This window comes from Prionailurus bengalensis, chromosome C1 (assembly GCF_016509475.1).
Source record: "Prionailurus bengalensis isolate Pbe53 chromosome C1, Fcat_Pben_1.1_paternal_pri, whole genome shotgun sequence".
Taxonomy (NCBI): domain Eukaryota; kingdom Metazoa; phylum Chordata; class Mammalia; order Carnivora; family Felidae; genus Prionailurus; species Prionailurus bengalensis.
The window spans coordinates 187,922,739-187,935,106 of NC_057345.1; the positions used below are offsets into that span (position 1 = coordinate 187,922,739).

Sequence of the window (12,368 nt, forward strand, 5' to 3'; positions counted from 1 at the left end):
CAGTGTGGAGCCTGCTTGGCAATCTCCCCGCCCCCCACCCCCACCCTCTCAACTTGTCATGTCTCTTTGTCTCAAAATAAGCTTTAAAAATTGTAGTAGTAATGTCACTTTTTTTAAAGTTTCTTTACTGGCATGCTAGCATTTTTAAGTAACTAAAAGTACTCCCAAATATATCTTCTGTAGTTTTTAAAACATAAAGTACTACTGAAGATGAATTCTTTATTTTTGCTTGTCAAATTTTCTGAACTGTTAACTTTAAGGTGTTATCATTGCTTTTCAAACTTGAATGTGCACAAGAACATCTGGAGATGTAGTTTAAAAATGCATTACAAAAGGGGCGCCTGAGTGGCTCAGTCGGTTAAGCGTCTGTCTTCGGCTCAGGTCATGATCTCATGGTTTATGAGTTCGAGCCCTGCGTCAGGCTCTGTGCTGACAGTTTGGAGCCTGGAGCCTGCTTTGGATTCAGTGTCTCCCTCTCTCTGCCCCTTCCCCACTTGTGCTCTGTCTCTGAAAAATGAATAAATGTAAAAAAAAAATGCATTACAAAAAATGCAGATTGATTCAGATGCTTGAGTAGGGCCCAGGCATTTGAGTTCCCAAGAGATACTGCTGCTGCCATCTTGAGGACTACACTTGAGGTAGCAAAAGTAACAATGGTGACATGAATACTTGGGAGGGCTTGAGGCCAAAGTGTGCTACATGCCAAAATTATGAAAATTTTGTAGTTTTCTTTTATTATACTCACATTTAATGTCACATTGTCTACAGCATCAGTTATTTCAAGTTTATTTTATTCAGCATAGTAAGGATACTATTAATGCTATTAAAACCTCATAATAGATATTTTGTACTTGACCTTCATGTCCTTAAAACTCCTGTTCTAGCATAGAGCCTTCTGTGTAATGAGCGTTCAACAAACATGGATTAAAAATGTTTTAGCAGCAATTTGAAAAAATGTAGGAAACTCTCCTAAGGGAGAAGTAATTGTAGAAAGCCTAGAACAAAGTCATTTGCATAACACTTTTTTTATCCCTTAGTTTTAGAGGCCATACAGTCTGTGATAAGACAGACCCTCATGACTTTGTCACCTGTTGGCTACTCAGGACTAGGCTGGAAGAGTCTTCTCACCTAGAATGTAGGAAAATACATTCTGAACAATGTTACTGGCTCCACATTTGAATCAGGGGGACAACAAAGACTTCTAAAGTAAGTAACTTTTTTAAAAGATAAAGAAATCTATTAGCTGTTTCCTAAACTGATTTTATATGAATGAAATGTTCATGTATTAAAATGACAAACATGCTAAGAAAGTCAGTTTTTAGAGCATCACAAGAGATGATTTAGTGCACTCTGCATCAGGGATTCAGCGTCGTATCAACTGTTGTGGAGTGTAAGAATGCCTGTTCCACGTCCCTTGTGCCTTTTTTGGGCCTGTATTATTTGGCCATTTTATTAAGAGCAGCCAGAAAAAATCAAGTTTTTCAGGTCTGTTATTTCTTTTTTTTTTTTCAACGTTTTTTTATTTATTTTTGGGACAGAGAGAGACAGAGCATGAATGGGGGAGGGGCAGAGAGAGAGGGAGACACAGAATCGGAAACAGGCTCCAGGCTCTGAGCCATCAGCCCAGAGCCTGACACGGGGCTCGAACTCACGGACCGCGAGATCGTGACCTGGCTGAAGTCGGACGCTTAACCGACTGCGCCACCCAGGCACCCCTGGGTCTGTTATTTCTTGTCAGAAGCAAGTAACAACAGAAGTTGGAGCCTTAGCAGTCAAGCTCTTCACTGACAGTATAAGGAACATCAATACTGAAACAAGTAAATGAAGAGTGTAGAATAATTCTGCTAAGATCTTCATCAGGTCTGTAAGATGCACTTATAAAATATTTGAAGGACTTCTAATTATTTTTAGTAAAAAATCAGTACTAAAAAAATGATTCTATCCAAATTGGCTTTTTATTTATTAATAGACTATTGACACATAACTGCTTGCAAGTAGTATGGACACAAAAACTATAAAAATAAACCAGTAGATATTTAAGGGCAAATGTAAAACTTGCATATTAGGTCATTAAAGATTTTATATACTTTATAATACTATAAGTTATAAACTAGACATTAAGCAAAAAAAGCAAGGTGCAAACCAGTACGAATCATATGCTACCATTTGTGTTTTTAAAAGGAGATATAGACATATTCTTCCATGTGCATAGAATACCTCTGGAGGAATAAACTCCTATCACTGGTTGGCATAGGGACTGGAAGGAAAACTCACTTTTCATTGAATATCCTTCGGTGACAAAAATTTTTAGAATCAAATTCATGTACAAATTTGTTTAAATATTTTGATTATATTTAAGACTAAACTCTCATGTGGATTTAACAAAATTAATTAGATGGCACAAATAAATGACTTCCAACTCTGAGCATTTAGGGAAATATTTTCATGAAAGGGGTTTACAAGTTAAAGTATGTACTGCATCAGCATTTTTCACTCCTATCTTATTACAGTGGTATTTCAATGAAGAATTTTTTTCCAAGTGTGAAATAATTTTAAGGGAGTATGTGAAGACTACAAGCTGACCAGTGGCCAAGGTTAGCCTTTTTCTCTTTCCTAAGGAAAAAGACTTGTGTAAATATTTCGAAGGCTTGAAATTATTACTTTAAGAAAAAAACTGAAAAGTCTTACAGTGAGTTTTAGGTCTACTTGATAGAGAAATCAAGATTAAAGCAGCCATTTATATGCGACTCACTTGCATGTTACTGAAGAAAAAATGTCAATAGAAGAATAACTGAATTTTTATTTTCTGTTTTCTTGAATACAATGACTAAAATGTAATTCAGGATTGTGTTTCTGTAGCCTGGCTTCTCACTTGTGTCATGAGGATGATGGCACAGATATTAATTGTTCCAAGTACCATGATTATTGTTCATGTGCTTTCTAAGGTGGGTACACATCTTATATACTCATTATGCTTTTCCCACTGTCCCAACGAAATAGTGTCATGCCCTCTTCCTCCCTACCCCCACCAGCATGTAATCTAAATCCAAAAGGAGAAAGCGACATCACCTACTCTTCCCCAGTCTTACACACCTTTTGTTAAGCCTTTCAAGAACAGGGAGATGATCTGCCTTCTCCTTTATACTCATCAGCTCTGACAGAAGAGCAAATAAAGTAGATTTATGTGATGCCAATGTTTTTGTACTTCCATACTCTAGAATAAACACATTTGCAAACAATCAGCTCTGGGGGGTGTTTAAAAGGCCCTCAAAAAATTAGGAATAATATCATCTCTAGTATAAAAGAATTCAAAAACAACCAGCTCCAAATAGTCCCTGAGCACACTGTTCATTCCAGCATGAAGTCTCCAGAGAGGTAATGAATGAAAGGCACGTTTTCTCCTACTTGAGGACCACTGCATAGTACTAGAGATGGTACACCAGCCAGGCTAATCAAGGTTCTAATCGATGACATTCCCCCTCCTAACTTTAAGTCTTATACACTGGAAAAAAGAGTCTAATGTTAGATGTAAACACAACACTTTAGAGGAGTGGCAGCTGGGGTCCAACAACCCTTCTACAGAAGAAGAGTAAAGGGCAGCTTCAAGACTCTTCTTCTTCCTTTTCCAGGAAATCGGTCAATGTTCCATTGTCCACAGGAATTAACAAATATTCTACTCCATCAGTTCCCTAAAAGATGTGAGAATACCCTGGATGTTAGTCATTTGTAAAGATATATGTGAATCTTGTTGTAGGTTAAACAGAAAAATAGATTTAATATTTTACATAAATATGGAAATGTAAAGATTAAGGCAAAAGGGCAGGCATATATATTTAAATACACTGAATTCATAGTTAAACCACTTCATAGTGGGAAAGACTGGAGAGTAAGTAGATTTCTTTGCCCTCCTGGTCTTTCTAGAATTTTACATACTGATTTCTTGGTTCTTTTATCCAGGTATCTCCCCTAATCCCCTTTTTAAAAAAGTAATCTCTACCCCCAACGTGGAGCTTGAACTCATGACTCTGAGATCAAGAGTTCCATGCTCTACTGACTGTGCCAGCCAGGTGTCCCCCAGGTATCTCACCTTTTTAAAATAACCCTCACTAGACTCTCATTTCTATCACCCAACCTCTGTACCTTTCCAGAAGAATCATCAATATTTGGTGGTCTCCACTTCTTCACCTTTCACTCAACCCAGTCCAACCTAGCTACTACCACCATTATATGTCATCAAAAGAACTTTTGCTTGGACCACCAAGGAATTCCTTATTCCTAAGTCCAATACAAATTGTTGGTTTTCATCTTTTTGGCCTGTCTTCAGAACCTGGCACTGCTGACTGTTCTTTCTTAAAACATGCCTCTCTTGGCTTCTGTGACATCATATCCTGTTTTTCTTCCTGGCTGTCTGGCTATTATTCCCACCTCTACAAGCTTATCTTTTACTTAGCCATTAAATGTCACACTTCTGGACTTAGTTCCTGGCCTCCTAATCTCACTGTATGTCCTCTCTCATGATAGTCCTACCAATGCCTGGTTTCCATTACAACCTAAATATGCAAGGATCAGTCTTCTATCTCTAGCCCAGTTTTTCCTCTGGTTTCTTGTCCCAGGATATCCAGTTGCCTAGCTGACATCTCCATTTGCAAATCTCGAAAGAATCTTAAAGAGTAAGTTCAAATATACTGCAGTCACAAACTTATGATCTGTCTACCCAAAAATGTTTCTCATCCAGTGATCTTACCATCTCTCTGGTTATGCACACCAGGCACCAGAAATCATTCTTTACACTTTCCCTTGGTTCTCACATCCAACCTATTATCAATTCTTGTCAGTTCTACCTCCTAAGTATATCTGGATTCCAACCCCTTTTCTCTCTTCATCCTAATCAAGTTACCATCATCTCACCCAGACTACTAACAGTTTCCTAACTGGTCTCTGGGAATTGACTTTTAGCAATTCCCACCTCACCCTGCCCCATTCCACTTTGCATAACCAGAGTCAGAACAATTTTTTTCATGACTCGCCTTAATCTTCAAATGAAGATTAGAGTCCTTTCCGTGGCCTAAAAGCAGTATACCATTGTCTTTTCAGCCTCTCATTCTGTGCCATGCTGGCCTTGTTTTTCTCTGACCAGTTATCTCCCAATATTCTTTGAGATCTCAGCTCAGTAGTCTGATAACCATAATTAGGTCGGATTCACATATTACACTCTTTCAGAACCATATACCCTTCTGATCATAGGACTTAACCACAGTTAAAAATTGACATGTGTGTGATTATTTGACAAATGCCCATCTCCTCCATTAGACTTTAAGCTCCATCAGAAAAGAAATTCGGTTTTTGCTTACTACTGTATCCTAATACTTAGTGCAATATCTGATATGTAGTTAGTGCTCCATGTAGACTCAGTTGGTGATGTGGTAGAAGAAAAAGAGGGAAAAGGGAATACAATTATTTGACTTATATTTCTAATGGTCTGTTACCCTGGCTAAGTTTTCTGCTCTGAAGCTGAGTACTTCTTTCTATAGAACTTAATCTATAGAACTTAAATGGTACATGGCCTAAATGGATCCTTGTGACCCGTCATGGAACCTCTATTTGTTTCCTAAAGTCGACTCAAAGGCATACTTATCCTTAACTAAACAAGAGATAAGGTATTCCTGGCATATAATCTGTAACAGCAGTCTCACCTTCTTTGTTCTTATAAGCTTGTGGTCCCTAAATTCAGTTAGCTGGGCCCGGAGTGTCAGATCACTATTGACCAGGAATGCCTCTCGACACTGTTGGTAAAAATCTTGAAAAGAAAGTCCTAGAGAGTTCAAAAGGAGATGTGAACGTAAGTTAGCAATTAAGACGTCACCCCATATATGGTTACCCATTCCAAAGAACACAGAAAAAAAGTGCTATTGCCACAGTATACCAAAGTAGTCAGTTTTAAGTACCTCTGGAAGAAATGAACTAGAGAAAACTTAATTATTATACACCGTGACTTAGATATTTCTATTTAAAAAAAAATTTTTTTTTTAATGTTTTATTTATTTTTTGAGAGAGAGAGACAGAGTGTGAGTGGGGGAGGGGCAGAGAGAGAGAGACATACAGAATCCGAAGCAGGCTCCAGGCTCTGAGCTGTCAGCACAGAGCCCGACGCGGGGCTCGAACCCATAAGCTGTGAGATCATGACCGGAACCGAAGTCAGACGCTTAACTGACTGAGCCACTGAGGCGCCCCTAGATATATCTATTTTTAAAGAGAACTGATTGGTTGAAAGTAGTCAACTGACCAAGTAAAACCTAACTCTGGGCAGCTTTAAACGCGTGAATAACGCTGACTTTTAAAGAAGGAACTAGTAAGTCAGGAGAGCTGAACGATTATTAAAATATTTATCTAAGTTAACGGTTTTACCCAAGGGGAAGAAAATCTGCTAAGATGCCCAGCATATGAAATATGTTATCTGTAGACATATGTCCACAGTTACTACCATAGGAAATTTAAAAATAGGCCGGAAATGGGGCACCTGGGTGGCTCAGTTGGTTAAGCGCCTAAATTCGGCTCAGGTCACGATCTCAGAGTTTGTGACTTTGAGGCTCGTGGGCTCTGCACTGACGGTGAGTATGAAGCTCGCTTGGGATTCTGTCTTCCTCTCTCTGCCCCTCCCCTGCTCTCTTTCTCTTTCAAAAATAAATAAAACATTAAAAAAAAAAAAAAAAAAGGCGGCCAGATGGGGTCTTTCAATGTGCATTGGCAAACAGTGCGTTAAATGGTGTTATCTGTGGGGCTTCTTGAAAATGTGCTATGTGGCAGACAAAGTGATCACAGACCAAACCATTTATTTGCTCCTTTGAAACACTGCAGTGCTATTATTAGATTCCAGAAAAAGGAATTTATGGGGTGAAACAAAGTCAAACAATTTAATATTATAAATATTGGATACCAATGTAAGAAGGGTTATCCTGGTTATCCAGTTGATACTTTATTAGTAGCCTGAAGATCCCCCTAAGGAAAAAAAAAAAAATTCAAATCCAGAACGTTAACATTAAAAGGTAACAGTAAAATACACAAAGATAATTTGAAATACTTGGCTTATACATACTCTCTTCTGTTCTTTTCTCCAAGGAACCTGGCCTACTTAAAAAAGAGAAGCTTTTTTATAGACTTTTAAGGAAAATCTAGGAGTTTTCCTTAAGGCTACAGGTTGGTTCAGGTTAGAAAATTTTGAATATATAATAAAATGTAAAGAGAATATTAATCCTATAACCCTAAAATAACAACCACAAACATTTGATGTGGAAATCATATTTATGTATGCTGCCTTCTCAAATCTTTGTGGAATAAAGCAGGGTGGAAACATAAATTCATGCATTTATATATAGTATATACCATTTTATATCTCACCTTTTCACTTACTGATTTTTCCATATCATTAAAAAGTCTTCCTAAATTTTTAATGGCTGCTCATCTGTCATATCGTGTACCGCACAGTTACCATTGCCCTACCTGTTTTGGATGTTTACTTCCAATTTTATTAAAAATAGCTCCACATTAAGTTGTACATATTCTTTCATCTCAATTTCTACAGGAGACTGCACAAAGTCGAATTATGGGGCTGGAAGCATGTTACACACCCTGAGATTTTCAGGAGTCCTTGGGTGTGGCAAAAATTTTAAATCTTTACATTTTCATTTTTAAGATGATCCAGAAAATAATCACATAAGTGTTTCTGGATCATCTGACCATGTTAGAACTAGATACTGCCACTGACTACACAGCTAAATGTTAAGATTTTTTTATCACATTCATACTAAGTAAACACTAAATGATATAGGAGTTTGCAGAATGAAACAAAATTTCATAGTTACAAAAAAAAAAAGCATCAGGGACACCTGGGTGGCTCAGTCGGTTAAGCGTCCGACTTTGGCTCAGGTCATGATCTCACGGCTCGTGGGTTTGAGCCCCATATTGGGCTCTGTGCTGACAGCTCGGAGCCTGGAGCCTGCTTTGGATTCTGTGTCTCCCTCCCTCTCTCTCTCTCAAAAAAAAAAAAAAAAAAAAAAGCGTTGGAGGCTAATACATAGACATTTAAAGCTAAAAACTAAAACTGCTTGCCTTAGAGCAGAGTCCTATTTAACGTTGTACTTATATTGTATGGATTCCCACCTTCATACACAGCAACTTGCAACAGTCCATTAACAGTAAACATAAGAAGATTGAAACCTTTTTCTATTGCAATTTAATAGAAATTTTGATTAGATACCAATTTAATGCATATTTCAATACTAATACAATACTAATCTTCAGGTCTACAAAGCAGCTTTACAGAGTAACAAAATTAATTAAAATCAGTAATTGAGGGCTAACATGAGGGAGTCTTGTGGTACCAATACAGCTGAGTATCTTGACTGTGGTGGTTATAGTTATGTAAGGCTCCACATGTGACTAAACTGCAAGGGCTATAAGCATACACTTGCACACATACAAATGAGTGCACATGTCCATGGTGAAATCTGAATAAGCTCTATGGATTTTACCAATGTCTGGTTTTGGTTTTAATACTGCACTGTGATGGGAGGTATTTGGGAAAGGGGTACTCAGGACTTTCCTGGACATTTCTTTGTAGCCTTCTGTGAATACTCCAAAAGTTTTTAAAAAAGCAAACACATACAAGAAAAATAAATGGGAAAAATTTTTCTAGAATGAAAAGATGAAAGTTTTTGCCTATCCCATCCCCTAGTTATTCCCCTCCCTTCTTTTATACAGCCTGTACTATCCTGAATTAGGTATTTTTCATTTCTGTGCACATTTTAAAATTTAACCATAATGACATATGCATAGAGTATTACAATACTACATAATACATAAAGTATTACAGTACTATAAAGTATTGTTTTACATGCTTTTTTTCATATCTACCATCCTGTCTGGTTTAGCATTTGTCCTGAACAGAAATGTCTGGGTTTGGACAGTACGTGGTATTGTCCTACTACTGTTACCCCACATAAGTCAGACTCCCAACTGCCTTTGCTGCTCTTACATCCAGAACACAGCTGGGCTGTGGCTTCCATTCTCTCACTGCTCTATGATTGCTTCATTGAGATGTTCATATTTTCAGTCAGGCTATAATCTTTTTTTGTTTTTCCTTTGGTCCTTTTATATTTTGTCTATTAATGCTATGTGTTTGGAACAAAAGGGGATGAATTAAAAGTGTGAAAACTGTTGTACCATCCTGACTAGATGTGTCCATTGCTCTTGGGAGAAAAAAAAGACCTTGCTAGTCTCATCTGCTTTAAGAAACTTTGCATTTTTCTGTCAAATTTAAAACACAAGAAAAAATCGATGTTTGGATTAATTTATAGGTCCAATACATTCTCACTTGCTACCTCTATAATGTTCAGTCCACTCATCCAAGAACACACTATTTTTCATCTTTTCAAATCTTAATTATTTTTAACAGGGTTTATTGTTTTCAAACACTTCATCTTGTTAAAAATTGCTCTAGAATTCTATTCTTTTGGGGGGGGGAACTGGTACTAAAAGCCTTTTTCAATAGGTTATCATGCCCTTTATGTTTTGCCAGTTTATGCCATATCCAGCTTTTCTTAGCATTTCTTAATTCAGATTCACCTCTTGGTGGGGTTGCTGAAAGGGCTCCACTAGAGACATTATACAAAGATCTTTAAGGGCAAGAGCTTTGGAGCCCAGCAGATGTGGATCAAAATCTCTGCCCATTGCTATCTACCTTAGAGTAGCTGTGAGGATCAAATGAATTATTTCATGTGAAGGGCCCCATGTTTGAATCAGAATGTTGAGTATATAATTAAAAATAACCCTCAGATTTAAGTAAAATCAAAATTCTTTTTCCTCCAGTGACCACTATCTTGAGATGTCTTATTTAGAAATATAATAATTAATGGGGTGCCTGGGTGGCTCAGGTCATGATCTCACGGTTCATGAGTTCTAGCCACACTTTGGGTGAGCCCTGCTTCTCTATCCACCTCTCTCTCACTTTCTCTCTGCCCCTCGCTGACTTGTGCCCTCTCTGTCTCTCAAAAAAAATTTAGAAATATAAAAATTCAGAAAAAAAAATATTGACACTACAGTTGAGGAGTCTGCCTATTGCATAACCCAGTACTGCCAACTAGTTTTTACTATTTCTCTTAATCCTTCAAACTAAGTAGAGACTTTATTATTACCATTAAAACCTACTACTGCATGTCTTAAAATGTATGGAGTTTTTAAAAAGAAACTGTAGTTTTAATTCTTACCTTGCATTAGGGGTAAGGCTTCGTAAGACATGAGTTAGAGAACTCAGTGGTAATGATCCAGATTGTTTAACCAGAAGAGAATTCTCATAGGAAGTTTCTTCAGTATAAGGACTATATGTAGTAGTTTCATACCAGAGCCAGTTATAAAGACTCTGCTTTGCATGATCCCACACTATGGCATATGATTAAAGAAAACAAGAGTTATTAATTATTGTCATACTGTCATGTTACTAGATTTCACTCTAGGAAGTGGAAAGAATGAAAAATTGAAATAAATGAATCCTAAAAAATTTTCATTTTTGCCATTTTTCCATCCAGATCAGTACCTCACAATCTAATTTCATTGTCAGTCAACATCTATATCTGAATCTTTATTTGTATGCTGAATACAAGTAAAATATATTAGTGCTACACCAAGGCATTCTTTTGAAAAAATTTAATAACACTGTTCTTTTTGTGTTTTAAACATTTTTTTTTTCTATAGGATCATCACAAAGTCTCTGAATTAAATGCATAAAATCAATGTTGCAATACTTACAAAGAGTAGAAAAAGACAAATATAATAGTTGGGCCTCTCCTCCTTCATGAAATGAATACCCCCTTTAGAATCTGAATTTTTTTCAACGTTTATTTATTTTTGGGACAGAGAGAGACAGAGCATGAACGGGGGAGGGGCAGAGAGAGGGAGACACAGAATCGGAAACAGGCTCCAGGCTCTGAGCCATCAGCCCAGAGCCCGACGCGGGGCTCGAACTCACGGACCGCGAGATCGTGACCTGGCTGAAGCCGGACGCTTAACCGACTGCGCCACCCAGGCACCCCTAGAATCTGAATTTTATTTCCAAGAATTATGCTCTAAATCAGATTGAGGACACTTTTATTTTTAGCAACCCATGTCTTTAAGCATGCAACAAAAAAAGTGTACTGAAAAAACAATAAAAATGTTGATTTACAATAGTAAAAAATTTTTTAAGACTGGTATCTCAAGAAAGAGAAGGGAAGACTTACTGAGAGGAGCATTGAGGTGATCAATAGATGCTATAAGGTATATATTACGTAAAGATGACAACTGTCCAATAATTTGCTGGCTTTTGTCTCCTCTCAACATTTGGCTATCCAAATTGTGGATGAGAAGGAAGAGTTCTAAAGAAGAATCTAAAAGGAAAGACAACTCAGTTATTATTTACAAGGAGTATTTGTAAAGTCCTTACAACAAAAAATGCCTGTGAATTAAAAAGTATCAAAGTAGTATAGGACAAGGGTAACTACTGCATAGCAGTATGTAATATATTTGAGAAGATAGCAGTCTCTCAAAAATAGGCAACATATTATTAAAGTTTTAAGGAAATTGGTTGAAAATCAGTGGGGACTGGGTGGTTAGACACTTAACTGGAATGGTTAGTGCTCAAATCACATCATAAAGAAAGCAGTTTTAATCAGGTACAGGAAATAGTGCAAGATGCATATTGGGTTGGAGGTAAATCTGTGCATGTTGCATTGCAAGGCAGAAGTAGAGCTGGCGCACGCGCACACACAAACACACACACACACGCACACACACACGCACGCACACACACACACACACACACAGTTCTTACCAGGCATTAAAAGGCAAGATAGAAAACCCTGATTATCATAAAAGCCAAAGAAGACAAAAAAAGGGGAGGGAGTGAAATTTAGGATATTGCTCAAGGCATCAGGAAAGTCAGAGAAGTAAACAGTATCATAAAGGTTAATGAAGGAAGAATTTGGAGGATGGAGCTGTCAACACCATTAATTACTGCAGAGATCAAGATAAAGGATGAGCCAAGGTCAACTGTGTTTAGTAAGAAAATTACACAGGTAATCAAGCATATAGTTCATGTAGCACAGAAGCAAGAAATTGAGGAAATAGGTAAAAGGGCATGACATGTCTTCAAAAACTCTGAAATCACTGAAACAAGAAAATAAAACAGTGTCGAAGGGCAGCAGAATCAGGTAAACCTTTTCTTATGATGGAAGAAGTCCTATATATGTTTAAAAGCCACTGGTAAGTCTCTCAGGAGTTGGTAAGAAATGAGACATTTAGCATTTATAATGGACAATAAGCCTACTAGAGTAAGTAAA

General features: G+C 37.3%; 1 protein-coding gene across 4 annotated transcripts in view; it reads right to left on the bottom strand.

Annotated features, from left to right (window-relative positions):
- Positions 1 to 1,936: 1,936 nt before the first annotated feature.
- The window catches only part of ORC2 (origin recognition complex subunit 2), a 44,062-nt gene continuing 33,630 nt past the window's right edge, over positions 1,937 to 12,368 (bottom strand). For 3 of the 4 annotated variants that reach the window (XM_043577448.1, XM_043577446.1, XM_043577449.1), the window contains 5 exons: positions 11,271 to 11,417; positions 10,263 to 10,434; positions 6,935 to 6,996; positions 5,694 to 5,812; positions 1,937 to 3,689 (listed from right to left, as the gene is read on the bottom strand). In XM_043577448.1, coding sequence (XP_043433383.1) covers positions 3,603 to 3,689; positions 5,694 to 5,812; positions 6,935 to 6,996; positions 10,263 to 10,434; positions 11,271 to 11,417 — 587 coding nt within the window. In that variant the 3' untranslated portion in view covers positions 1,937 to 3,602. The remainder of the gene's footprint in view (positions 3,690 to 5,693; positions 5,813 to 6,934; positions 6,997 to 10,262; positions 10,435 to 11,270; positions 11,418 to 12,368) is intronic. The other variant, XR_006296905.1, reaches the window with a different exon arrangement.